Source organism: Emys orbicularis, chromosome 15, assembly GCF_028017835.1.
Source record: "Emys orbicularis isolate rEmyOrb1 chromosome 15, rEmyOrb1.hap1, whole genome shotgun sequence".
In the NCBI taxonomy this organism is placed as follows: domain Eukaryota; kingdom Metazoa; phylum Chordata; order Testudines; family Emydidae; genus Emys; species Emys orbicularis.
This window is the reverse complement of record NC_088697.1, coordinates 24,524,579-24,552,552: the sequence shown is the minus strand read 5'-3', so window position 1 is coordinate 24,552,552 and position 27,974 is coordinate 24,524,579. Positions and strand designations below refer to the sequence as shown.

The window sequence follows — 27,974 nt, the reverse complement described above, 5'->3', positions numbered from 1 at the left end:
GATGATGGCTCCTTCTTTCTGCTGTTCGGCTCTGAAAGCCATGTACCAGGAGCAAGGTTGGTCTGGCTCCATCTATCACAGGCTAATTATACTTATGATGCCTCCCAGCTCTGGCTGCATTAGTATATGTGTAATTGGTGTTTTTATTTTTCTTAGAATGGGGGCAAAATCCCAGCTAAAAACACCAGGAGTAGCTGCGTCTGGACAGGAAGAATTTTTTCATTGCTTAAATCTGGAACCTACTATGTTGACTCTAACACAGGGGTCGGCAATCTTTCAGAAGTGGTGTGCCGAGTCTTCATTTATTCACTCTGATTTAAGGTTTCGCGTGCCAGTCATACATTCTAATGTTTTTAGAAGGTCTCTATAAGTCTATACTATAGAACTAAACTATTGTATGTAAAGTAAATAAGGTTTTAAAAATGTTTAAGACGCTTCATTTAAAATTAAATTAAAATGCAGAGCCCCCCGGACCGGTGGCCAGGACCTGGACAGTGCGAGTGCCACTGAAAATCCGCTCGCATGCCGCCTTTGGCACACATGCCATAGGTTGCCTACCCCTGCTCTAACAACTTGTGTAAGTATAAATAAAGCACCAAAACTCCTCTTCTCCCTGCTCTTCAAAACGTCTCCCTTCCTGCTCTTTGCTGTTGGTTTTCCCTTTAGAAGTGTATCTTTTAACTCTGTAGCAGGACTGGCTACAGTTGGTTCAAAAGATGCTCGATAAGATAGTTATGTCCTATCTGCTATTGTAACGTGTGGTCCTGTCCAGTGTTCCGTGTATGTAACTGAAAACCCATGTGCCTTCTGGGCTCAGCTCTGGTGGCTAGAGGGATAATGGGGGATGTAGGAATTAAGCCTTAGGAAAATGAGGCTCTTGGCTTACAAAGTGCAGAGCATTCATGTTGCTGAGTGACTATCACTTGCACTTCTTGAAAATCAGGATCATGGTTGCTGGGGGCACTGTGCCCACCAAGGGCAATTACTGCCCCTGTAAAGCAGTGGTACCAGCCACTCCTGTCCCCACAGCCACTGAGCTGACGTTAACAGAGGTGGGAGTTGGGAAAAGACATCTGGCTGAGGGAAAGTCATGGGAGGCCTGATCCAAAGCCCGTTGAAGTTGCTGCAAAAAGTTCCATTTATCTCACTAGGTTTTGGATCACCCCCTTGATACCAGAGGCGAGTGGATCTGCAAGCTTTCACTTCCTACCTCAGGATTAAGAGCTGAGTCAGAATTTTAAAAGGTCTCGGGTTTTGCTAGCAAAGCAAACTGCTTCGAACTTGGGCTAGGGTTGGTGGGAACCTCTGTAAGGTCTCTGCCTCGGAGTCCCTCTCCCCATAACTGTCTTCATCAGGCCATCTAAAAGCCTGATGCTTAATGAGCATAATTAAGGAAGCTACCGAAACGGGTTTTTTTTTGTTTTTTTTTAACTCCCCAGTCTTGCCCTATCCCCCGTGGCTCTCAAAACTGCAATAACAATCTGCTTTAAGGAACTTTTCTGTCTATCTCCAGGGACCACAAGAGGGAAGAAAATTAAGCTGAAAGGAAGAACATCAGTAATGCAAAACCACATCCCCAAGTAACACACAACCAGCATGGCCATTGCAAACACAGCTTGGGTGGGAAGCCAGGTCTCCGGTTCAATTTGTAGGTGTATTCACAAAGTCACATGCTTCTCCCAATCCATGCCTGGGCTCTCCACTCCCAGCCATGGCCCAGATCCTCTGTCTCCTCACAGCCCTCTGCTCCCAGGACCCTCAAACTGCCTCCTAGCTGGGGTTGTCATCTTGCCAGGAAGCTGAGTGGCCTGCTTAGCCCTGTGATGTGTTTCAGGAGAGGTGAGTGAGTCTCTTCAGGAGGGTGCAGGGGGCAAGTGTATCTCCCCTGTGGGGCATCTTCAGGGAAAAGGGGGGGGCTTTTCTCCTCACTGTCTCGAAAAGTCCCTCTCATCTACCCATTAAGATCCCCTCCTTCACCCACCACCTCCTCTGCTGCTCCCTTTATGTCCAGTTAGTGATTTACTGGTATTATGGTAGTGCTTGGAGGGCCCCACAGTGCTAGGTGCTGTACATCTCAATAGTGAGAGATGGTTCCTGCCTAGCAGATCCTACAATCTAAACAGACAGGGCAGACGAAGGTTAGGAGAAAGAAAGGATGGCTGTCTCCCTTTTCTAGATAGGCTTGTGAGGGAGAGAGAAGGGTCAGATTTTTCCAAAGGTCTCAGCTCCCTTCTGTGCGTCAAAGTGAGTGGTCAGCTGTTCCCAAGAGCTCAGCGCATTGGGTGCTATGGAGCCCCCATGGGAGCTGCTGCGTGCTGAGCACTTCTTTAAACCTGGCTGTGATGCACCCAAGGTCAAGCAGGGAGTCTGTGGCAGAGGTAGAAACTGAAGCCCTGGGTCTCAGTCCAGTACCTTAGCTACAAGACCGTCCTCCCTCTTGAATCTGACTGCCCTCTCCTCCCCCAGCCCGGTCTTAGTCTCTTCTCCAGAGGTATTTCTGCCTCTTCTCTAGCTACCCCTGAGGTGACAAATACCCCCACCATGTCCCTACTGCACAACATCTCCTCAGTTACTACAGCCCATGTATTACGAGCAGGGAGGCCTTTAATAGCAGGTAGCTCTCCCCAGATCTGGCTGCTCTAGAAGGCCCACTAGAACTGGATCCTACCAGCCAGGGAGGAGGTCCCTCAATATTTCCCTATGGGTCTGAGAGGGATGGGGGTGGGATGGGTCTCCTCCCACTCCCAAGACAGCAGATGGGATGCAGGCTCCTTGGTTAGGCCATAGAGGGGTGTGTGTGTGAGAATGTTAGTCAACTATGCCCCCTCTTCTATCTGTAAGAGCACAGGAGAGGGGACCATCTCCAGATGACATGGAGGAAGCTGGGGGCTGATGAGGGAGGAGGAGTGTGGGTCCGAGAGAGGAGGGTGGGGCATGTGGCTTTGTGGTCAGGTTGTCTCCTCTGTTCTCCAGGCCTGGGCCTGATGTGGGGTGGGCAGCCAAGCTGAGATCCACCTGTTCCATTGGCTCCTTGGGCAGGGCGGTTTTGTTATGGGGAGAAACTTCCCTTGGGGAGTGATTGGGTCTATGGGAAAAGGTTTTTAGAGTGAGTGCAGATTCCCGGAGGGAGGGATTACCTCGAGGGTGGGGATGTGGGCTGGGGGACATAGGGGCCCTTGGTGGGAAGAGCAAGGAGAGGGGCTGGCCGGTTGCTGGGAGGGGGTGGCCACATACTCCTCTTTGAAGGCAGATAAGGAGAGGGAGCGCAAAGAAGGGGACACCGAGTGGTGATACACAAAGCAGAGAGCACAGAGGACAGGGCACCACCTCTTTGTGCAGAGTGGGGGAGGCAGATGGTGAGGGGCACAGAGAGGAGTGCAGGGCTGGGGGTGGCACAGTGGGAAGTGGGCACTGGGTGGGGGTGGCACAGTGGGATGGGGTGGAGGGGAGTAGGTGGCACGGGGGGGAAGGGTGGCACAGTGGGAAGAGGGTACTGGGGGCACAGTGTGGCCAAAGGGGAGAGGGTGGCATAGTGGGATGGGGGCATGGGGATGGGATACTGGGGTAGGGGTGGCATAGGGGATGGGGGTGGTACAGAGGGGGTGCAGCGGAGAGGGTGGGATGTGGTACCGGGGTGGTGGTGGCAGCACAGGGGGATGGGGGTGGCACAGTGGGGGTGCAGGGGAGAGGGTGGCACGGGGATGGGGTAGGAACTGTGGGGGTACATGGGAGAGGGTGGCTCTGGGTTGGGGGTGGCACAGGGGGATGGGGTGACAGTGGGGGTGCAGGGAAGAAGGTGGCACGGGGATGGAGTACCAGGGATGGGGAACATGGGAATGGGGTACTGGGGTGGCACAGGGGTATGGAGGGAGGAACAAAGGGATGGGGGGTTCAGGGGAGAGAGAGGAACAAGGGGATGGGGTACCAGGGATGGAGGGGGAAATAGGCTGGGGTACCGGGGTGGCACAAGGGGATGGGGGTGACAGTGAAGGTGCAGGGGAGAGGGTGGCAGGGGGATGGGGGTACTGGGGTGGCACGGGAATGGGGGGGTCAGTGGGGGTGCAGGGGAAAGGGTGGCATGGGGATGGGGTACAAAGGATGTAGGGGGGAACAAGGGGATGGGGGTGACAGTGCAGGTGCAGGGGCGAGCGTGGCATGGGGATGGGGGTGACAGTGGGGGTGCAGGGGAGAGGGTGGCATGGGGATGGGGTACCGGGGATGGAGGGGGGAACAAGGGGATGGGGGTGACAGTGGGGGTGCAGCGGAGGGGGTAACAGGCAGATGGGGTACGGGGTTGGCGTGGGGATGGGGGTGACAGTGGGGGCGTAGGGGAGAGGGTGGCGCGGGGATGGGGTTCTGGGGTGGCACAGGGGGATGGGGGTGAGTGGGGGTGCAGGGGAGAGTGTGCCATGGGGGTGACAGTGGGGGCGCAGGGGAGAGGGTGGCATGGGGATGGGGTACTGGGGTGGCACAGGGGGATGGGGGTGACAGTGGGGGTGCAGGGGAGAGGGTGGCATGGGGATGGGGTACCGGGGTGGCACAGGGGAATGGGGGTGACAATGAGGTGCAGGGGAGAGGGTGGCATGGGGAAGGGGTACAAGGGGATGGGGGTGACAGTGGGGGCACAAGGAGAGAGGGTGGCACAAGGGGATGGGATAACAGGGTGGCACAAGGGGATGGAGGTGACAGTGGGGGCGCAGGGGAGAGGGTGGCATGGGGATGGGGTACCGGGGTGGCACAGGGGGGTGGGGGTGCAGGGGAGAGGGTGGCACAAGGGGATGGGATAGCGGGGTGGCACAAGGGGATGGAGGTGACAGTGGGGGCGCAGGGGAGAGGGTGGCATGGGGATGGGGTACCGGGGTGGCACAGGGGGATGGGGGTGACAGAGGGGGTGCAGGGGAGAGGGTGGCCCAAGGAGGAGCGGTGCAGGCTGGGGGTGGCCTTTCCCCGCCCAGGACTATCAGCAAGCGGGGGAGAAGTTGCCGGACCAGTGAGGGGCCCTGCCCGCCCCTCTGCAGCCCGGGAGCCCCCGCCTGTCCTGCCGGGCCCTTGCCATGCAGTGTGAGCAGGCGAGGGGGGGGAGAGGCGATCCCGACGCCTTCTCCCTGGCAATGCGCATGATTCTGCGGCTCTGTGCACTGCGCGCTCCAACCCACCTTGAAACGGGGCCTGCCTCCCTCCCTCTGCCCACCGCCCCGGCACTGGCAGCGCCCCAAGCCAATCAACGCCCACTCTCTTTCCCTCCGGCCAATAGACGCCAGGCGGGGGCGGACCAGAGGAGCTAAAGAGCCCAGGCTAGGCTACGCCCTGAGACTTTGGCTGAGCTGTGCCTTAGCTACTAGTGCAGGTGCTTGGTGCATGTCAGGAGAGAGGGAGAGGGGGCTGCAATAGGAAAGGAGGGATGGGGAGAGTGGAGGGGAGGCAGCAAGATACAGGGATGAGGGCATGAAAAGGGCACCAGGAGGATCCTTTGCACCAGCCAGGGGCTCTGCAATGAATGGTCTCCAGCAAGAAGGGCACTTTTGAGATAGGATGATGCTCCTTATTGATGGTCGGTAGTACTATGATTTGGTATGTGGCCACTTTGATAGCAAGTGTAATCACCACCAGAGGACTTGCAGCTCAAGGTGAGTTGAAGTGCAGCATCTCGCTGCTGTTTCCCCCCCGTCTCCCAGTGCTTCTGCCTCTAGCAAATAGCTTCTCAATCTGCCTGCCCCTCTGCCTCTTTATTTTATTTTTATTTTTTGCCAGCATCCCCTGAGTTGCAAGCATCTGAGCCTTTTTGTTGTTGTTGCAAGTTTCACTCCGGGAAGGAGGAACTGTCAGGGGGATTGTATAAACTTGCAAATCTAAAGCAGCTGATTTGGGTGCCGGGAAGCTAGTTGTGAGAGTATTTCAAGAGTCTGCCTGCAGGGAAACCGTTTGGGCTGACCAGTAGAAGATGCTTACAAGAAAGAGCAGGCTAGAGAGAGAGAATTTTTCTTTCTCATACTTTTCTGAAGCATCAGAAGAAGCATGAGTTGGTATTTTATTTGTAGCCTGTCTATTATATTCTTTGCTACAAGAGCATCTTCAGCTTTTAAGAGCGGTGGTTTCTTTCTTTCGTTATTTCTCTCCCCCCCCCCCCCCGTTTTTTAAGATGTGGGGAAAGCTTTCAGAGTCTGTAGAGAAATTCCAGGTAGACAAATGTAGAGTTGGCCAATACATTTTATTTGTGATTAAAACGTTATTGTATTAGCCAACAATTTTCTTTTAAAGTGAGCACTCAATGTTGCTATTTTAATAATGCTACTAGGGAGCCACTGAGGGGCTATTCACTTTTTTTTATCCTGAAGAAAAATATCAAAGGGGGGGGGGGACCCAATTTAGCAGAGAAGGAATTTGTTTCTGCTGGTCACCAGTTAACAGCTCACCTTTTGCGTTAGAAAGAGGTGACTTTAGAGACCTATTTTGAAGCCCTAGAATTAATAGGGGAAAAAACCCTGAGTCCTTTTCCATGTATTTTTTTTTTTTAACTTAAAGCTGAGTAAACTTAATTATGTGGCAAATGCCAGGTAGGAAACCTTTTTTTCCAATCTGTTGTGGACTTGTAGGTGCTTGTGATCAAATGACAGGTGCAAACTTCTAATAGGAGGTGTTGAAATCGATGCAGTGGGCTTGTTTGGGAGGCGGTGGAGAGGTGGGGGGAATGCAAAATCTTATTCAGAGATGTGACTTCAGAGCAAACGTCCTTGCCTTGAGCAACGCGCTGGTAAAATGGGCTGGCCGTTCTGCTATACGGCTACCAGTTACAGCGTGAGATGCGACTCGTTTCATGTGCATTGCTTATGTATGATGGTTAAGTACTTTAAATGATTCCTAATAGTGCCTGGCAAAACAGGGTTTTTTATTCCTTTTAAGGAATCGGCAGAAAAAGAGCTAGAAGCGCCTCAAGCATCTTATGAAAATGCTAATCATGTTAAAATGACCTCCCTGAGGGCAGTCAACCAAAACTCATGAAGTTTATGAAACATTAGCTTGCACACAGCACTGTGCATTGTGTTCTCGGGTTTGGAGTCATTTGAATGCTGCAAAAATACTCTCCGGGGCTTTGGAATTTTCTCTTTCAAGAAGTGAACCAGATGAGCCGGGGCTGGGAAGGCGAGGAGGCTGTGAGTGACTGATCCCTGTGTGAGGGAAGGAGAGGAAGCCAGGATATCTCTCGCCCACGCCGACAGGAGGCACGCTTCCTATAGGTTTTTCTTCAGCTACTTTTCACTGGGCCAAAGTGGCCTCACCAGACCTGCCACTCAAGGGGGATGGAGCAGGATGAAGTTTTCCTGGTTAAAAGCCCTTCCCTGCTTTAGTGAAGGTGCAGTAGGATGTGGTCAATGCAAAGTGTGTCCAGTATTTTTTTTAGAGAGCATATCTCATCCCCTCTTTTTCTCGAGGCATAGGGGCTTTGGAGCAATGTCAGCCCTGCCCCACTGGTCGTTAATGGCATTTCTCCAGTGGCTTTCATGCTTGGATCCCCAGGAGCATTACACTTACTAAATCAGCCTCAAACGCTCCCTTTGTGAGGTGGGTGGTATCCTCTCCATTTTACAGATCAGTAAACTGAGATGGAGATTTGCTCAAGGTCACTAAGGCAGAGCTGGGAATAGAACCCAGGAGTCCTGATTTCCCATCTCCTGCTTCAGCCACTTGATAGCACTCCTTCTCATCAGTTGCATTGCCTCATTCATTTGGCTGTCACCAGCAAACCCCTTCAACTTCAATGTGGATCCAGCTGTGGATCCAGAGGTGTTTCTTTAGCCAGCTGACCCTATTACGCCTTCCAGCCAGTGGTGACCAATAGGTTATATAGCTGAAGAGGTCAGATGACTACTTCAGTTCCAGCAAATGCCTTAATCAAGGGAGCCCGATGGAAAATTAAATTCTTGACTTCTTGGCGAGAACTTAATGCTTGGAAGTGAGATTGGCATCTCCACGAATGAATCATAGCAGTCCAGTGGGCTACTGAAAGAACATCTATAGTAGCCCTTTTTCGCCAGCCCTCCATATAATTTTCCAATTGCCTGTATGCTTATTGGATAGAAAGGACATTTATCAAGAGTGGTAATTGACCAGGTTTCCCCTCTCAGCTGCCTGAGCCCAAGGCTGTAGCCCTGCAGGTAGACAGTGGTTGCCATTAAAAGTGACCCTTTCCTGATAGCCACCACCATTATTTCTTCTTCGAAGTATAGGGGAAAGCTGGCATCTCAGTCCCATATTACTGTTTATTCTGGGTACTGTGGTAGTACCTAGGAGCCCAGTCAAGTATGGTGCTAGGTGCTGCACAAAAACTGAACAAAAAGACCAGACAGTACCTGCCCCAAGGAGCTTTCAATCTAAGACACAAACCGGTGGAGACAGGCAGACAGATGGGTGCACAAGGAAGAATGGTAGCCTCTGTTAGGCCAATGTACTCTGAGGCCAAATACTGTAATGGCCCTCAGATATGGGCCCCGATAGGCAACTCTACTCTCCAAGTTCTCCATCGTTGCAGGGTCTGTTGCGCCCTACACTGATGGCAGGTATATGCTGAGTTAGGGATGTGATGTGATGTCCTCTGCCGTGGTTACTCCCTGTAAGTTGCTGCTTCTCCCTTGCTGCTGATGGGCTGCGCTTGGCATCTGTAGCTGGTTCAAAGAGTTGGCCAAGCCCTTTCCACCAGCTGAAATGCTGGGGTCTGCCGGGCAGGAGGATAATTTGCAGGGGCAAGTCCAGAATGATCCTCTGTCTCAGTCATGGAGAGATAAAGAGGGGAAGTTCTTGTTGCTTAAAAATACCATGAATAGAATCTCTTCTTTGCTGGAGGGTCGGGGTGGGGGTGGGGAGAAGCGCTCTGCCCTCTTCCTGAGTGGAAGGGGATGCTTAACTCTACGAGTGCCGTAGGGAGACCGAGAGCTCCCGGCTGGGGCAGCGCCTGCATGTTAAACATGGGGAAACAGGAATTCTGGGGCAGAGCGTGTGCATTGATGGGGGTCAAGGGACTTGGTGTCATGCGTGTGTGCGGGTATGCGCGCACGTGTGCGTTGGGGGTGTGTGTGATGAGTGAGTAGAGTAGACGTGCTGAGTGAGTGTACTATGAATAATGCGTGGGAGCAGACTGTGAGTAGACTGTGCGTGGGGCGGGCGAGCTGTGTAGTGAGTCTGCATGTCGATGAGACTGGAGTGCCATTCTGTGTATCATGAGTGAGTCTATTGTGGATGGTAGGGGAGTGCGTGCGTGTGCTGTGTATAGTGAGCCTGTGTGATATGAGTGAGTGTGACATGTGAGTGCACTATGCATAGTAGGTGTCCTGTGTGTTGTCCGTCGGCTTGTGTGTGTTCTTTCCGTGTGCTGTCCCAGCTTTGCGCAGGTAGCCGACCAAGTAGACCTTGATATTACTACAAAGGGTTAAGGCAAAGGACCCCAGCATTATAAACAAAAACAAACTGGAATAAACCATTTACATCCTACTTTACAACATTTGTTTTATAACATTTGTTTATCATTTTTGTTTCTAATGTTTTAAACAAAACATCCCTATTTATTTCCTTAAACCACCTTCTCTTGTACTAAATTAAAATGCATTTGTACCAGCTGAAATATATTTACGTAAATATTTACTGCCTAGAATGCTAACAAGAGCTTTGCCAAGTTTGTGTACTGAACAGTGAACTTGTCAGCATTTGCTTTAATACCTGGCCCAACTTTAGTTCTCATCCTCTGCTTTAGGCCTCAAATCTTGCATCAGGCCCAGTGCTCCAAGCTCTCTCTCATGCACAGTGAGGGCCGTGGGGGTGTGTCCCCTGTGCATAATTGTCCTGTGCACGAGGGGCCCGTGAGCATGTGTGTTGTGTGTCATGAGTGAGCGTGATAGAGGTCAGTGCACTGCAAGGGCCCTGAGTATATGTGTACTATGCAGTGTGTGGAGGGGTAATGTGAGCACAGGACGTCCGTAAGGATTTTCTCCTTGGGCTCTCAGGCAGGGCAGGCTAATGGGGAGAGCTGTCTGTGGAGGGCTGCTCTATGTGATTCCTTAGAGCAGTGGTTTTCAACCTATGGTCTGCAAACCTCTGGGGGTCCACAGACTACGTCTAAGATTTCCAAACAGGTTCACACCTCCACTGGAAAATTTGTAGGGGTCTGAAAATGAAAAAAGGTTGAAAAGCATGGTCTTAGAGGGATGACTAGCCTGGCCTCAGAGTCCTGGCTCTGGAGAGCTGTTCTGTATCCCCTTGGGATGCCTCCATGGGCATCATCTCTGTGGGTGCAGCCCAGCAAGGTCTTACCCTTAACCTGTGGGTCTGAGGCAGCTGTCTGCATGAGCCTGACATGCTATCTTGCGTTTCTGCAGCTCTTCAGCCAATAAATGAACTGCGAGGAGTCTTCTAGGCCAATAGAATCTGGAAACCAGAAGTTGTCCCCACCAGGCTGGTAATGGGTGGGAGGAGACGGCCCAGGGTTCTCCTCTGTCCTTTCGCTGCAGCTATATGCCCCAAAAAACCTTGAGCGCCCGAGACAAGCTGGCCAAAGCCAAGGAATTCAGAGTGAAGGCTGAGGGTCCTGTGGCACCTTTAAGACTAACAGAAGTATTGGGAGCATAAGCTTTCTTGCTTTTCAGATGCAAGAAGTGAGGTTCTTACCCACGAAAGCTTATGCTCCCAATACTTCTGTTAGTCTTAAAGGTGCCACAGGACCCTCTGTTGCTTTTTACAGATTCAGACTAACACGGCTACCCCTCTGATACTTGACAGAGTGAAGGCTGTAACTCCGTATCACCTGCGAGTGACCCTGGAGGCAGCTAGGCAGTGGCAGCCTTCACTCCCAATGACTTGGCTTTGCTAAGTTAGTGCTGAAATCTGCAGTGTGTTCATTCTAGGCCCTGTGTGTTCTGGTGGTGGCACTGCACCAGCGTGGGTGGTCTCAGATTCCCCCCTGTGTTCTACCACCGTGCTCTACAGCACCCCCTGCTGGGAGAAGTGGGCACTACAGCTGTGTGTGCCTCAAGCGTTCTTTCACTGGTCCCTGTAGTAGTTCCAGCTGGGAGATGCTGGTACTGCAGCAACTGCGGGTCTGCTCGCAGCTAGCACCCCGTTCCCTGCAGCCTCTCCTGGCAGGTGAAGCTGGGATTGGACTAATTGTGAGCTGTTCCATAGCCACAACCTCACATCGTTCCCTGCAGTGCTGCTGGAACTGTGGGCAGGCGCGTATGCCCCTTGTTGCTAAAGCTGCTGCTGCCTCATCACAGCGTGCAGTAGATACGGTTCTGGAGTCTCCTTCTCCTCCCCTTTGAGAAGTGTCAGTCCTCCTAAGTCACTGATTGGAGTTCTTAAGGGCAGCACTACGTCGCCTTGGCTGCTGTCTTTGCCTCATCTCTTCCCCCTTTCTGCCTGCTTCTGGCTTCTGCAGCCATCCCCAGGATCTTGAGGGGTGGGCAGTTGGCAATGAACTGCTCCAGTGCAGTCTCAGCCTTCTGCTCAGCCCTCCGTGCCCCGGATGAGGAAATAGGTGCTGAGGGGTCACATGGTGATGGCATGGTGCTGTGCTGTGACTGCCTTGGCTTTGTGGTCCTGGCCTTGGCCTGGTCCTTCTGGTGAGCGCTAGCTGGGAGTCTGCACTTTGGCTACTTGGGGATCTGCCCTTCTCTGTCCATCTGTCTTGCTGCAGGGCGGAGGTGGGTGTGTAGATGTCTCCCTTGTGTTCTCTGTTGTCTCCTGCCCACAGGAAGGAGGAGAGAATCAGGCTACAGGAGACGGATGGTGGGCTGGGCTCTCTGAAGCCTAACCGCTAATAGCACTTTTGCCTGTTACAGTGCCTTCTGTCTGAGGCTCTCAAAGACCTGACAAGCATGAATGATGGGAGAAAGCATTGTTATTCCCTTGTTTCAGTTGGGGAAACTGAGGCACGGAGCGGGGATGTGCCTTCCATGAAGTTATCTTGTGAGCCAGTCGCAGAGCTGGGATCAGCACTGATTGACCCTGACTCCTGATCCTGTGCCTTAATTAATTACAAGACTTGGTGATTATCCTGTAAGGTGACCCTCCCCCGCCTTCCCAGGGAATTCCCTCCCTTATCCTCAGCTCAATAAGGAGTTCCACCCTCTTCATGTAAATGAGAATCACTGTAGCTGAGGACCTGTGGCAGTCGTGGCATGGCCCTGAGGCAGACCATCACTCCGTACGCACTCAGGAGCTCCCTCCAGCTGGAGAAGTGGCCCTTTGCAGTGCAATCTCTCAAGACCAGGCTGGTAACATTGGTTAACTCCGTGCTGCTCCCCTTCCAGAGTGGAGCCCCATGACTTGGTGTAGCAGATCTCCCCCTGAGAGCTCTCCATCCCTTGTCCTGGATCAGAAGCTCCGATTGCAGGGCTTAACCAGCAGGGACCAGAAGGATCAGTTAAGGCCTTTGCTAAAAGCTCTGGGTTCCTGCCTCCTGCCCCACTGAAAGTGGCTCCTATGCCACGCTGCTCCTTCCTTCCTACAACTTGGGGACTCCAGGGGAAGGGAGGGCAGCAAGGACCTCTCTGGCCTGGTGACCCCGCCACCCCAGCCCAGCTTTCAGAGATGGCTAGGAGGCCCACACCATTGCTTTAGTAACAGGATGGACCCCCCAGAATGGGAGAAGGAATAATACAAGGAGTTGTGAACTCAGTGGGCTTCTGATCTCGCACCAGTTTCACAGAGGTGAGATTCTACTGGGTTCAGTGGCGTTATTGTAGCTGTCATTGGAATAAGGCCGTATCTGTCAGGGAGCGGCAAGGGGAGGGCATCTGTAAGGATAAAGTTGTGGGTGGTTTCTTCATCCTTGAGGGTTTGGAGTGAAACACCAACGTTTCTCTAAACAGTCTGCAGGAGCTACTCTGGCTTTGTACCCAGGTTGCTCCTCTGGTGCTACAGGGATCATCGCCGGTGGGACTGCTTAACTCAACCGAAAGGGGCTGCAGAAGGTGATGCTGAACTCAGAGCCCCGGGGTCTCTGTAGGTCCTGGCTGTCCCTGCTGGAGCAGCGTCTCTTGCCTTGTCTTGCATGAGTTAGAGCACAGGGGGCTGGGAAATGGCATGCCAAGGACTCGGTGTGGTGTTCCATGCCTTGGATATCAACACCCTGCTGGGTGTTCGTGGGAGCGTTTGGACTGGCATCTGGCCCCGTGCACCTGGCAGGGTGTTCAGTGGGAGGGCTTGGCAATGGGATTTGCACGGAGTATAAATGGGGGAGCTCTGGAGTCAGCACATCCTAGGTCGTATGCTTTGTGGACATGGCTTTCTCTCTTCCCCTAGTGTGTCCCCAGGGCCTGGGGGCTCAGAAAGAGAGGGAGGCGCATGGGTGGCTGTCAGACTGGGAATAAGGGCAGATTGTGGTGGTGATGATTTGGTTTAGTTGCATGTTGTAGAAAAACCCACCTGGTGAGGTCTGGGTCCTGGGACACCCCAGTTCCACTTCTGTGCTGCAGCCACAAAGAGGAAACCTCTGGATGGAACGTGGGGCTTGGGAGAGCTGGGGCAGGCTGGGCTATTTCCCCATCTATCTTTTAATCTTTGCTCAGAGGCTGAGACTTGGGGGATCTTTTCCTCCCCCTCCCCGATGTCTAGCAGAGGGACAGTGGGGACCAGTAATTCCCCAACCTCCACGGGGGAGCAAAGACTAATCTGATTTATCTTGATTACTTCCGAGCCTCTAATCAAAGAGCAATGTAATCGCCCAACCCCAGTGGCAGTGAATGTCTCTGCTGGAGTCCCAGCCTGGTAGCATCTCGCTGATTGGGGAGGGGCAGCTTGTGCCTCTTGCTGGCTGTGGCATGCCCCTTGTGATCCTCAGTGAAAGAGGCATCACGGATAGGAAGGCCCCATCTCCCTCCATGGTCCCAGCGCTCTGTCTAGCAAGAGGCCTTGCTACTCCTTGCTTCCGTGCGTGGGGGCATCCCTCCGGGGAGAGACCAGAGGAGGCAGGGCTCTGAGAACTGCCCCCTCTGGAGCTGTGGCAGTGGCTCGGCGCTCTGAATAGGGGATTGAGGAGGTGGGTGCATGGCTGGGTCCGCTGCTCGGCCTGGAGTGCCCATGCTGGCAGAGGTCGGGGGCTGCTGGCAGGTGTCTAAACTGGCAGAGTACAAAGTGTTTGTGTCAGAGTTATTAGTTTTTGGGTTGTAAAATCGCTGTGTCCGGAGTTGCTGTAAACATGAGCTGGTTTCATATGTACTGGCGATAGAAACCACCAGTATCTGGTTACCGGCGTTTGCAGGAGGCAGATGGGCTCTGGCTCGGCAATAAGTTTTGTCACACCCCGCTTGCACCCACTGGCCCGGGCCTGCTCGTGCCCGCTCCTCTCCTGTTTCCTTGAGGGTGTTGGGGGTTCATTTCCATAGGGTCCTGATGCGCCAGACGCTAGGTTGACCCATTCTCCCTGTGGGATGGGGTCTGCTCTGAATGGGGAGAAGGATTTGTGTGAGTGCAGCATGCAGACAGCTGGATTCGCTGGGGATGGCTGGGTCTGAAGCAGGTCTCTGACCCTGGGGGTTGTTTCCACTTGACTTTCCTGCCGCAGCTGATCAGTGCTGAGTTTAGGGGTGGGGGGAGCTGGTGGATGAGCACGTGCGAGCGGCTCTAGGGGCAGCCATGTAGGCAAGCGTGTGCGCGCTTCCTTTGTGTCCCACTGCCCTGCAGGCGAATCCCAGGGGATGCTTGTTCCGTACGGGCTTCCCTTTCGTGGCTGTCTCCTGCTCTGTATGCATGCCAGGATTGGCTACCAGTCTCCAGCAATCCCCTGGCACTCCTGATTGTAGGGCTGACCTGCATGCGCCCAACTAACTGCTTGGCAGCTGGCACTGTCTCACCAGCAGGGCAGAGCGCTGCCTCCCTTAAAGGCACCGTGCTCCTATTCAGAGGGAAGAACGATCATCTTGTTCATGCGTGTTGGAATGTCGGTGCTGCGAGGGGACTGGGACTGATGCTTCAGAACAGGCAGCTTTGTGCTGTTGTGTTGTGCCTAGGTCAGTGTTGTAATATTCTTAGCAGGTGGGAGTGTGCTGTGGCTTGGGTCAGACAGGAGAGGGCCAGGGTGTGGGTAGCCTGTGGCAGAATACTAAGGCCCTCGTCTGCTGCCCTTGTGAGAGGCAGCGGTACATGGGGATGGTCCTTTGCCATGTGCATCTGGAACTAGGAGAGTGTTGCCACAGGTTGTGGCTGGTGGCAAGTTATCTCCTAAGGGGAGAGTTGGGTCTGGGACTAATGTATGAGATGGGGCTGGAGTTCTGGGTTCTACTCCGGCTCTGCCACTGATCTGCTTCGTGGCCTACGGCAAGTCACCTCCCGTCTCTTCCTCAGTTTCCCCATCAGTGATGTGTGGATAATGCCAACCTCACCAGGATGCTGTGGCTTAATTCCCAGCTGCAAAGCACTTGAGGACCCTAGCACAAACCAAACCTCAAAGCTAATCCATCGATATCAGCGCTGCATCTTTGTGAGCATGCTCACTTTCTGTGTGTTTGAAGGGGAAAGGAGCGCCCCCCCATGGAATAGGCAGAGCAGTCCCACGGTAAGCAGTGGGTCTCTGACCATGTTCTCTGGGCCAGAAGGTATGGGGCATGAATCCTGCAGCGGGGCTTGCTGAGGATGTGGAGTCTGTGTTTTGGAGGTGTGATGGAGTTTCCGCCCCACACAGGACTGACAGGCCTTAAGGTGGTCAAGTAGGCCAGTTAACTCTGCAGGCTGCACCTGTTGGAGGAGGAGCCCGGGAGCTAATTGAAAGCTGGCTCAGTTGTGCAGGAACTGGTGGGGACCATGAAGCCAGGTAACAGACAGGGGCTGCTGCTGGGACAGGGCAGTCGCTCCCTGGGGGGAGGGTTTGGAGCTGGTACATCCAGAGAGAGAGAAGGGGAATCAGAATGGAGGGATGCAGTCTATGGAAGGAGCCGTGAGGGCTGGGAGAGGAAAGCCTGGAAATGCTGGGTTGAGAGTCCCTGGACTGGAACCCGGAGCAGAGGTTGGGCCCAGGTTCCCCTACCAGCCACCGTAGGTGTGGCATAGACCTGAGGCAGTGAATGGGAAGATTGCCTAGGACGGCTGACGGAAAAACTTTGATATACCCCAGAAGGCGGGAAAATGCTGAGTGACCTGGCCGGAGGGCTGAGTCACAAAGACGACGCTGCGGTTCCTGGAACGAGAGGGAGACTTGGAGCAATGGCATGCAAACCATGGAAGGGGGCGTTGGCCTCGAGAGCTAATCCCCAGAGTGACCAGGAGGTGCCAGCCCAGTGGTGAGTGGAGCACCCCGTGGCAGGAGGGGAGCGGTTAGAGGCTCTGTCCTTCAGGTGCTAGGTAACCATGGTCTGTTCTTTGGAGGTTGCTCCAGGAAGAAGCAAGATACCCTGGCTGCTGCTTGAAATGAATAAAGGAGATGAACATTGCGGGCATTTGGTGTCCAGTAGTTTCTGATCTCAAGGCTGTGTGTGTTTTAAGCTGTAGGTGAACACCTTAAAACTGCAGCATTTGGCCACGTGGCTTCTGGGGGAATTTTATTTTTAACAACTTCCGCATTTAACTCAGCAGAGGCAGCATAGTCTAGAGCAGTGGCTCTCAAACTTATTTACTGGTGACCCCTTTCACACAGCAAGCCTCTGAGTGCGACCCCCCCCCCCCTTATAAATTAAAAACACTTTTAAATATATTTAACGCCATTATAAATGCTGGAGGCAAAGCAGGGTTTGGGGTGGAGGCTGACAGCTCGTGACCCCCCATGTAATAACCTTGCGACCCCCAGTTTGAGAACCCCTGGTCTAGTGGGCAGGGCACTGTACTGGGAGTCAGGAAACCTGGGGTCTGGCCTGGCTCTGCTACTGACCAGCTGTGTAGCCTTGGGCAAGTCTCCTCTCATTCCACCCTTTGTCTTGCCTACCTAGATTACAAGTTCTTGTTACTGTGTGTGTGTGTGTGTGTGTGTGTGTGTGTGTACCGCGCCTAGCGCAAAGGGTCCCTGATTATAGCTTGCACCTCTATGTCCTACTGCATTGACTCCCCCTTCCCCCGAATTGATGGTTACAATCTTACTACAGTTTACCAAAGTTATTTCTCTAGGAATTGTCTTGATTGTATAATCCCCTTCTCTCATTCGTGTGGCCTGGAGGGTGGTGGTGGGGACTCACAAAACAGCATTTTGGAAAGAGATGGTGGGTGGAAGATAAATGCTGTCCAGCATACTGGATGGGAAGGTCTATGGACACTGCCATTATCTTATACTCTCCCGATGGTGCCGGGGGAACTTAAATGCAACCATAGAGGAGACATGATCTTACTTAGAGGGTCACCAGTGAAAGCCCTGTCCCCTCTGCTGCATGGTTCTCTGCTTCTGAAGGAGGAAAGAGGGGTTTGAACTTGAAGCTTCAGGGAGCCTGGTTCCTCTGAACCTGATGCATAGACCATTAAGCTGTCCCCTCTGGTTATTCCAGGTCTTCCCCTCCCTCCTTCTCCCATTTCTGCTGTGTGACCTTGAGGCAAGTCACTTGACCTATGTGTGTCTCAGCCAATCCATCTGGAAAATCAGGTTAAAAAAGCAGGAATCTTGCTGCAAACCCAGATGCTGCTTCTGAGCTGAGGCGGAGAAGTGAGGAGGGAGGGGGAAGGTCCCTGATTATGGGACCAGTGGGGCTGTTATCCTGGGTGATGGATTCAGCCAAAGGGGGTTGGGTCAGGGAGGCGGGTCCCATCAGAGCGACACAGATACCCCACCAGCAGTACAGCCAGCCAGTGTTCTGGTTGGGAAGGGCAGGCAGCCTGCAGAGTCAGACGGTCTTCCTCAGTAGTTCTTTAGATGACTGAGCAGCTAATTGCAGCTTTCTGTCATGTGCAGTTTCTAACTGGCTGAGCAAACCCCCACCGCTCAAGCCGAGCCACTCGTTCCTGTCATGTTCCACTGGTGATGTGATCTGGGAGGGAGGCGGATGGACTCCAGCTCTCTGCTACCCTCCTGGTTAGCAAGGGCGGGGTCCTCGCCATCTTAGTCTCTCCCTAGAGTAGATCCTCCTGCTTCCCTCCCTGCATTCTAGTGCTCCCTCCCCCCGATGAAATGCCAGTGGCTTGTCGTCCCCGATCCCTGCAATATTCTGCCTTCGATGCTGTGAATGGGATGTGTCAAAGCAGATTTCATCTCTGCACTGCGGATTCTCGCACTGCTCTGCGGGGTGAGAATAGGCCTCTTTGTTACTGGTCTCTGAGAGCTTTGGGTTGGGCTCATCCTGCACCCCCGGGGTATGTCTGGTGGATACATCATCACTGCCCTGGGGTTGGGTAGCAGGGCGCAGCTGGGCTTAGTGGCTTGTGCATCTTTTCTTTCTACTCTCCAGAAACTGGGCTACGATTGGTGGGGGGTGGAGGGGCGGGTCGGGTCCAAATGGGTCAGCGGTACCTCTGTGCTGATTGGTGGAGGTGCACGCAGGGTCAAGGCTTCCAGGCCTCTGATTGGTGGTGGAGTGGGGAGGGGGGACACACATCTGTCACTGGTCTCTTGGCCCCTGATTGGTAGGGAGGCACATCTCTCAGGCTTGTTGTCCGAGTCCCAGCTGGCCCTGTGGAGTGGCAGAGTTGGTCAGTGAGCCCGTTAATTACTTGTTGATGGCAGGGGGCCCTGCACACATCACGCTCCAGCGGGATGGTGCTTTCGCATCCTCTGAGCTTTCCCGCGACCTCAAGTGAACCTTGCGATTGTGCTGGCTGAGCGCGGAGAGATTGCTCCAGCGTGCTGGACGCTCCGGGAGCCTCCTGCTGCACGGCGTCCCGGGGCACCAGTGGAGCATTAAGGGCACAGGCAGCTCTGTGGGCACTGGCACTGGGGGATGGAGGGAAGGCTCATGTCGCCATTCAGGCAGCACTGACTAGGGTAGGATGTTTGTCTGCTGCTCCTCTCTGGCTTCTCTGGACTGGTGTCTCATCCATTATCTGCCATCTGGGGCTTTCAGGGAGAAGGCTTGGCTGCCCCAGGGCAGGGCCGGGGTTCATTTTACCCGATTGCGTGCCTGTGCTGTGCTGGTCCACAGGCAGCGTGTATAATGAGTGTACCAGTTGCCTGGTATGGATGTGAAGAGTCTCCCAGCCAAGCCCCTCTGGCTGCTTGAGAATCCCCCAGCCTCGCCTTCTCCCTGGCAGGTTGGGGTTATCCCCGTTTTCACGAGGGACGTTGAGCACAGAGAGGGGCAGGCCAGAGATCTGTGCACCCAGAACCAGGAATGAGACTTGGGGATCTAGACTCTGAACCCGCCCTGCCCTGCCGGAGTCAGGCACAGAACCCAGGCGCCCTGACTCCCAGCCCGCCTGCTCTAAACATGGGACCCCACTGCCCTGCCAACCGTGCACTGTTTCAGAGGCCCAGACTGCGCTCTCATATGGGATTGGTAGCGAGAGGATGGCAGGATTGAACCTTTGGGGTTAGCGGCAACCCGCCCAGTGAACTGTCCTTCCTTTTCTTCCCCACTTGTAGTGGAGCTTTGAGGGATTCTCTGTCATTTGATGGGTCCCATGTGCCCAGCCGGCTGAGAGAGGGTCTTTCCGCTGGGCTCGATGCACCTTTCTCGAGCCCTTTCTGCCTCTCTCCTCCCCCTGTATAGCAACTCTGCACCAAAGTGAGAACCGCTGCGAGGCAGAGCTGGTGACAGAGCGTTAACACTCCTGTTATTGGACACTCTCTGTCTGAAGTGGGGCCTGGATTCATCCCACAAGCGGAGTCCCATGTGCTTCAGTCAGAGTCTGGCACCCTAGAAAGATCTGGGGCTTGGAGAATCAGTTGGAAATGTCTGTTGAACTGCTGCTGTTGCCCCCTGGTGGAGGGGGAGGGAGCCATGGTGGCTCTGACCCATTGGGATAACCCTGGGAACGAGATGGCCAAGTGGAGCAGTGGAACCCAGTTCTGAATATTTGAAGCCTGTAGGCATCCAGATGAGCTGACAGGGCTGTCTTCTACTTGTCATGGGCTGGGTGGCTCTGCTGCGATAGGCAGAGCAGCTCTGAGTGCATGCCCCTTCCCCTCTCCCTCTGTCAGCTGAAGGGAGTTTATGGGGAGGAGTAGGCTGGTTAGGTGGAGGGACTGCAGGAGCTCTGAATGCCCAACATGTTTCTACCGGACCAGGGTGACAGGAGATGTGCCCATATGCTCGGGAGTCTATGGAAATACGGTAGTAGGGTGTCTCCTCCCTGATCTCGCTAGTGAAGCCTTGCTCATGGACTCCTATTTGTGAGGCAGGTGTTGTCTCCACTTTAGAGATAGGGGAAACTGAGGCACAGAAGTTGGGTGTGTTGGCCAAAGGAGCAGAATGAGTCTGTGGCAGAGGTAGAAATGGAATCCAGGCGTCCTGACTCCCAGTCCCCCCTCACCAGTTACCGCAAAACAGTGCTTCCCTCGGAGCTTGAAGTAGCCCCCAAGAATCCTGATGTCCAGGTTCTCCAGGAAGGAGCTTGTAGCGGAATCCAAGGGATCTGACTACTTGGGCTGCTGGATGCTGCATGTTCTCTCTCGGGACTCGTAAAAGGCCCTGCCACAATTGCATGTGCGTGGTTATGTTGTGTTGTGTTCTAAAGCTTGTTAGAAGGACCTAGACAGAGCATGGGACGGGCACACCTCACATATGGACTGAAATAACCCCCTAGTTCTGCCTTTCCTGTCATCGCTGATTGATGGACACAGCCACAAATGCAGTACCTGTCCCCGTACGTTCGCTCTGCTCCACTATTCCATCTGTCATGTCACAGCTCAGGGTTGGACATGCTGCAGTCCACAGCTATGGCTCCGTGTTGATCCAGAGTGTTGGACATCCCTCATGGCCACTCTGTGTCCTGGGGGTGATGGGGGTGTTCGGAGTACTCATGATGGGGCAGCAGAGCCATGAAGTTGTGTCCACCAAGATGGTGGGGTCCAAGCTGTCAGAGCTGTAACAAACAAGAGGCCCTTTCTCACCCCGCCATGCCCCAGAGAAGTGAGAGAATCCACAATGCAGGTGTGAAAACAGCTACCAGAGCTATCAGAACACCTCTGAGACCTGAATGGATCCTACAACAGACAGTGTTCGCTTAGAAAGATACTGCCTCATACCTGATGTGCCCGCCTCCTCTTGTTGGCTTGTATTTCAACCAAATGGGCTGCGGAGTGCAGAGGACATACTCATTTGACTGGGGGGCGGAGAGGGGAGGGAAGAGAAATGGAAGATGTGGGGGGAAGAGAAAGAGGAGTGGAGTTACTTCTGTTGCGTACGCACTGACCTGCCCAGGAGCAGCGGGGCCTGTTTGTGTGTGGAAGTTCCATCAGGGCCATGTTTGAAATGTGAGCACCTATGCCGCTCCTGCAGAGTTGGCATACATGCCAGCCCTGCATTTCTCTGCTCACCGTGCAAAGTGGCGCTTGCAGCGTGGTACTTGTGCACATGATTCGCAGAGTTGCGTGGGGCCTTTTAGTACCCATAACTCTTCTGTATCTCTCCGTATGGCCAATCGCAAGCGTTCAAAAATCATGTGTCAGACCACAGAAATCCATGATATGTTTAAATAATACCTTTGGGATTCTTTTCATTTGCCCTCTGGCTTTTTAATCTTTAGGTCCCATATGGGTCATGCTCTCAAGCTTTTCTTCACAAACACAAGGGCCGGAAACTTACTTTGTAAATGAAAGCTGAAATTCTCACCTGATCACATGCCTTCAGGAGCTGGGGCTTTTAAGAACACCCAATATTGTGAGACTCGTAAAACTCTGGGAGCTGGTGACGCTGATCTCTCCGGCACCAGTCACTCTAGTATCTATAGTGCTGTGCTGTAAATGGCAAGTTTTTTGGAGTGCACCATGGGTGTGCATGCATATTTTGTAGACTCAACAGGTACTTAAAAAATGTGACCCCACCCTGATCTGGCAGAGTTACTGAAGAACCCTCTGCTGTTGTGGATGTTGTCCCATTTCCATCATCTCTTTTGCCAGATCACACAGATGTGGTTAAATGCCTGAAGGTATCCTAAATGTGTGTGACTGCGTGGGACTGTCCCCAAATGTACCGCTTGGGTTGGTGGTGCAGTTAGCTTTCCCCCTTGTCCCTCTTCCCTGCCGCAAGGGCATGGGATGCTGGCATCTCTTGCGAGATTTTGAGCCCTGTGCTCCTCGCCCTCCCTCGGAGAGGGGAAGTTACTAGACTGGAAGGGTAATTCTGGGCCGAGGCCACTAATGTGCAGACAGAGTGAAACTTGCTAGCGAGACGGGGGCATCTAGCCAGGTATGTGAACCAAGCAAGAGAGGGAATCCAGAGCGAAGAGCAGGGCTGGGGGGTGAGAGCAGGGATCCCCACAAGAACTGGGTGCTTGTAATTGTAATGGATGGCAGACAGCTTTCCTCACGTGGAGGTGAAGCCTAGCCATGCATGTGGTTACTCCACTGCCTTTTTGATTAGATACCAGCACTGCAAGCGGCCAGAAACTGACCTATTTTCCTTCACTCACGTCTCAGCACTTCCATTCCAGAGGCTACTGCAAGGCGTATGCATGCTGCCCACTCCCTCTGTGCCAAGACTGTTTGTTTGGGCAGCAGTGGGCATGAAGCACTTGGCAACCTGTGAGGGCAAAGTTGCAGGTGTGTGTAGTGGATCCTGCTGATCCACGGGCCCTGCAGGTGGAAGAGGACCAGGCCCATCAGTGTGTACAGGCGGCTCTGACATGCCTGGACTTTTCTCTCCCCTCTTGGAAAGAGGGAATGGGATTTCAAACCCGGCTTGTGTTCATTCGGCTCCAAATGGTCTTAGCCCAGGCAACGGCTTAGAGCTGGGCCTCTAGTCACTTGGTCCTGGCTCCGTTTGAAATGGGGATGTTTTTGAAACACCCGTGTGCACCCATGCACACCTTTCGCTTGCTCAGGCTCCCTTGTGCGTTCCTTTTCTTGTTCATTTGTTTGCTCTTCCCACACTCATCTGTTCTTTCCCACTCGTTCCTTCCTTCTCTCTTTCTCATGCTCATCCATTCTCTCTCCGTTTCTCCATTCATTGTTTCTCTCCATTTGCCTTGTTGGTTCTCCCGTTCCTGTGTGTTCACTCATCCGTTCTCAGCTTTGCTCTTTCTCCATTCACACACACACACTCCCATTCCCATCTTGTTAGTTAATGAGCTGCTTCTTGGAGCTGAAGTTAACCGCCTCTACTGCTTGTGGGTGGGCTGTGAATCTTCATGCCCAGCTGACATTGGCTTCCCCTGGGCTCTCTCCTGATTGGTGGGGGGTGGAAATCCCTTGCTTTGGCCATGCTGCCCGGAAAGGGCTTATTGCCAGGCCAGTTAGAAGGGAGGGAGGAAAACGGAGAATTTACCTCTGCATGGGACAGTTCTTGTCTGTTCTGCTCATCTTTCCAACAGAAAAGGGGATGGTGCAGTCCGTCCCCTCCAACTTAGCTGCTGCCGCCTCATGGAAGGATTCCAGGTCCCAGAGTCTTCTGCAGTGATTTGTTCCATCACTTCTTAGCTGTCCGCCTGCCTTGTTATGTGGATGACTCTGATTATACCCCTTGGTCTTAGCCCCCTCATGGCCTGATTTCCAGAGAGGCAGAGCACCTGCAGCTCCTGGTGAAGCCGTGTTTCTTCAGCAACTTGGAAAATCAGGTTGTCTTTGCCCGGGGCTGAAGGCTGGGACGGTGATCTTCAGAGATGGATTGCCGTGTGGAGGTGGACGGCAGGGACGTCTGTCGAAGAGAACTCCTCACCTTAGCTTCTGGGCACAGGATAATAGCGGATGCTCATGAATCCTCTTTCATCTGGTGATCCCAAAACACTTTCCAAATGCCATCACCGATCAATCTAGTGCCCTGGCTCTGCCTAGCCTGTCAGAGACACGCGCCCTGTCTCTGAGTTTGCAGGCTCAGGCAGCGCGAGGTGATGAAGACGGGCCAAGAAAGGGGGTTCAAGCAGCGCAGCGTAACGGACGGCATCTTACGGAGAGAGCGAAGCCTGTTGAATGCTGGTGGTTTTGAGAAGGGGCTGAGGCAGGAGGGGGAATCCAAGGAGTGGGATGGGGTGCGGGGAGAGGGCTTTGGAGAAGGTGCGTGAGGAAGACAGACCCTTCCAGGCACAGGGAGGTGAGAATGGGAGGAGGGAGTGAGGTGAGGAGCATTGGGGGCTGGACTCAAACCCCTCCTCCTCTCTTCATTCTCAGTGACGGGGAGCCAGTGGAGAGATGTGTGGAGCTGGGGTGGGGGAGATGTTGTCAGAGCAATGCATTACTTGCTGGGTAGATGGGAGGGTCTAGAGAGAGAGGTTGGAGATGGCATGGCATCTTGCACCGGGCTGCGAAACACATGTTGGCTCTGGGAGTGGGGGGTGGGTGGAGGTGGGTGTGCGAGGAAGGAGTGGGAGGATCCTGGCTGTGAGGGGTGAGGAAAGGGAGGGGTCCCAGACAGCCCTGAGCTCAGGTGCCAGGGAGGATGGTGGCAGGGGAAAGGGTGAGGTGAGCAGAGGGGATCTGCGCTTGCCGTGCATGGTTTGCGGAAGCAGCGGGGCACCCCCGAGGAGACACTGGGGAGATGGAGCTGCAGAGCTGCGCGTGTTGCCAGGATAACGCCAACAGCCAGAGCATGGGAGGTCACTGGCACAAGGGGGGCAATGAGGGAAGAGTGCAAACAGCTGGCTCACCAGCACCCCTTCCTGCAGCACCCTGGGTCTTCCCCAGATAGCCAGGGAGTCCCTTCCTGAGCTGTGCACTATATTCCCTTCCTTCCCTCCCTCCCTCCCCTCCCCACACCTGCTCAGAGGCCTGCGTGCTGCGATGTGCTAGGGAGGATGGTGTTAAACTGGTGCAGGCTGTGTATTAAATGGCTCGTTAGTCTGCTTGCCATCCTCTGTGCCGAGAAGGGGTGCCTGCGGGGCCGAGGGCTCAATGGCTTCCTTCCAGACGTCACTGGACCCTTTGTATCGGGCCTCAAAGATGCACGCCTGGTGCTATTTTTTGTCTCTCGTCTGTAAAAACCTCTTTGAAGCCGCCTTGGAGAATGGGCTGTCCTGTCCCAGCGATTCAGCAGTCCCTGAACAGAAAGATTTGACGCGTCAGGGCTGGTGTCATACTGAACACGAGACTGTTCCTCACAGGTTGTGCATGCCAGCGGAGAGCACTTCCAGCTCCTGCAGTCCCAACCTCACTCAGCAGGAAGCACTGTAAGGCATAATGTTAGGGATCACGTAGCTGCTCCAGCACGTGGCCCCTGTCCTCTCTTGACCGATACCCTAGGCAGGGCAGTGGGGAAAAGGTGGTACCGCGGTGTTGGGCATCCGTCCTGTGGATAGCTGTTGCTTGTTCTTTCCTCTCCACCAGGCCGTGCACAAACTGCTGCTGCTATTTTTTCACCTTTTGTGCTGAGAAGCTTGAAGATTGAATTACCGACTCCCTGCGAGGAAAGGCCGTGAAATACAATCCAGTCGAGAGCAAATTAAAGTTGCTAATCGTGCCGAGAAACCCAGAGGCTGGCTGTGAATGGCCACGGTGGGGATCAATCAGCAGTCTTGCCTGACATAGCACTGGGGGATCTGCTTCCAGTCGAAACTCACTTATTCCCAGCTGGAGCCAGGTGGTGGGCTGGAAGCTCCTCCCTCCTCTGCCCTTGGTCCCTTGCCATCAGAGCGGCGTGGGCTGTGCTCTCATCAGATCTAAGCTAAGCAGCATCAGGCCTGGACAGCAGTCAGATGGGAGCCCACTGGCTGGGGCAGGAAGTAGCACTGGTCATGCTTTATGCGACTCACCTCTGAACCCAGCACCCCAGCGTTATGAGGGTGGTGGTGCAGGGGGTTGTCAGCTGTGCTCCCGCGGGAGCATAAGTAGCTGACGCAACGTGCTGTGGTCTGCGCTGACCACAAAATGGGCTTGGTTGGCTAGCTCAGTTCTTCATAGCCACGTTCAAACGCGATTGAGTCCTTCGAGAGAGTCCCTTCTGGGTCTGGATTGGTGGAGCAGCGTGCCTCAATGTGGATGAAGCTTGCGCTGCTGCTGCATGAATGAAGAGGACTTCAGCCAGTGGAGGGCCTTATCGGAAGGGGTCTGAGGGCATGTCAACCTGCTTGAGCTAGCTTGAATTCAGCGAGAGCAGGTAACAGGAGAGGTGAAGACAGTGCAGCGTGGGTCCCAGAGGGGGCTAGTGCGCCGAGCACCTTCCCAGGGTCCGTGCCGGGCTTGCGTTCCCCATGCTGAAGCCTGTGCACTGTTTGCTGTGTGGACGTACCCTCGGCTGGGGGTCCTGCAGTAGCTTATGACGGAGGTTGCGGCTTTTCTTGGGATCGGCTAACCCTGTGGCTCTCCATGTGAGCGCCGTAGCTGGCGCCTTCCTGTCACTCCCCTTGAGCGCTGTAGCCCTGTTTGTGCAGGGGGGACAGCATCTGCTGGCGTGGGGTAAGGTACAGTTTGCAGCTGGTTGGTGTTGGTCCCTTCCGCTGCAGCTGGCCAAACTGCCCTGAAACCGTAGGGGTGTGAGCTGGTTGGAATCTGGCTCTGAAACAGGTTCAGCAGCCGTGGGGGTAGACTTGTTTTGAATGGGGCCTGCGCACATGCGCCCTGATCCCGAAAAGCGGGAGCGGAATCCTCAGACCTGGAGTGCAGCAGGCGACGTTGGGACATCAGTGCTAGCAAGGGCTGCTCTACAGCGAAGCTGGGAGCACTGGCTCAGCAGGGCTCTCCTGGCCAACACCCAGCGTCAGGCAGCCCCCTTGCCTGGTGATGCCAATGACCAAGCTTCCTAGGATGGGCACCGTCATTGGGTCTGCCTGGCCTTAGCTGAGGAAGGACTGGGCCCTGTGCTACTCTGCAGGGCTGCCTCTCTAACTGCATTGCTCTCCCTTCCCCCCACCTGCCATGGCTTTCCTGGTGTCCCTTCCAGGCCGGGCCAGCCCAGCTCCTGCGTGTAGCCAGTGGGGTTCAAGGCACTTCCTAGTCTCTCAGCCTCCTCTTGCTGTGGGGGCAGCACTCCAGCATCCCCATGCTGGGTTGGGAGCAGGGGTCTGCTGTCGGCGAAGCCCCCTGAGCCAGGTTTAGCTTCCCCAGTCGTGAGCTCCTGGAGGCAGGTGTTGAGAACCGTCGCTGCTCCTAGCGCACGGCGTCCCTGGCTGAGGGGGCTGTTTGCTTGACAATGTGTGTTGGGGCAGGAAACGAGCGTTATTGGACCAGACGGAGATTAAAATTCAGGGCGAGAAGCCGGAGCTGGCGGAGGGAGCTGCTGGAATGTGGGGAGAAGGGAGCTGGTGCTGCGTCAGTACCAAGAGCTGCTAGTGCTGGGTATCGGGGGCTGGGCGAGAGCAGGTGGCTGCCACTTTCTCCCTCCGGCGAGGCAGCCTCTGGGTCTCCTGGCCCAATCCTGTGAGGTGCTGAGCACCATCCGCTCCTACTGACGGCAGGGGGCTCTTGCACTGAGGCTGTGTCTGAGGCGTGTAGGCAAATATCAAAGCCCTCTTTAGCTCATCTTTCACACACGCTGCCCAGACCCTTTGGGATAGCACGGCTGAGGCCTGGCAGACTCAGCCCACCAGTGTTCCTGGGTTGGGTGGCATAGGCGGCAGTATGAGACCACTGGTGCTGCCAGTGCATATGGTGGTATGCCTCTCCCTCCTCTCCAGCCAGCCCCTCCCCTTGCCCTTCTGCTGCTCTTGCTGGCCGTGTGGAAATCTGAATGCTCCTCAGGTGAATGGAGGGCCTGGTGCTGACTGGAGATAAGAGAGCTGGGGACTGTGCCAAGGTGCATCAAGTCCTACACGCGCTGGCAGGACTCCAGCTGTGCGTTAGGGAGACACTGCAGCTGCTGCGTACCGGCGAAGGCTTGGATGGGCTCCGAGCTTCTGCACTGCACAAGCTGCTAGCCGGGGAACACTGGGCTGGCGAGGACGTGGGAACCTGCTCGTTCCCTGTTGGGTGGGGGGCAGGATGGATGCAAGTCCTCGGTACCCTGAGACTTTGGGGCATGGTAAAGAGGTCTTGCAGATTCTCCTGTGGGGCAGAAGGG

At 54.3% G+C, this 27,974-nt stretch overlaps 1 protein-coding gene across 1 annotated transcript in view; it reads left to right on the top strand.

Annotated features, from left to right (window-relative positions):
- Positions 1-5,548: 5,548 nt before the first annotated feature.
- IGSF9B (immunoglobulin superfamily member 9B) overlaps positions 5,549-27,974 on the top strand; it is a 97,670-nt gene continuing 75,244 nt past the window's right edge. Inside the window, exon 1 of the mRNA XM_065417219.1 lies at positions 5,549-5,627. Within this exon, the coding sequence (XP_065273291.1) occupies positions 5,549-5,627 (79 nt within the window). The remainder of the gene's footprint in view (positions 5,628-27,974) is intronic.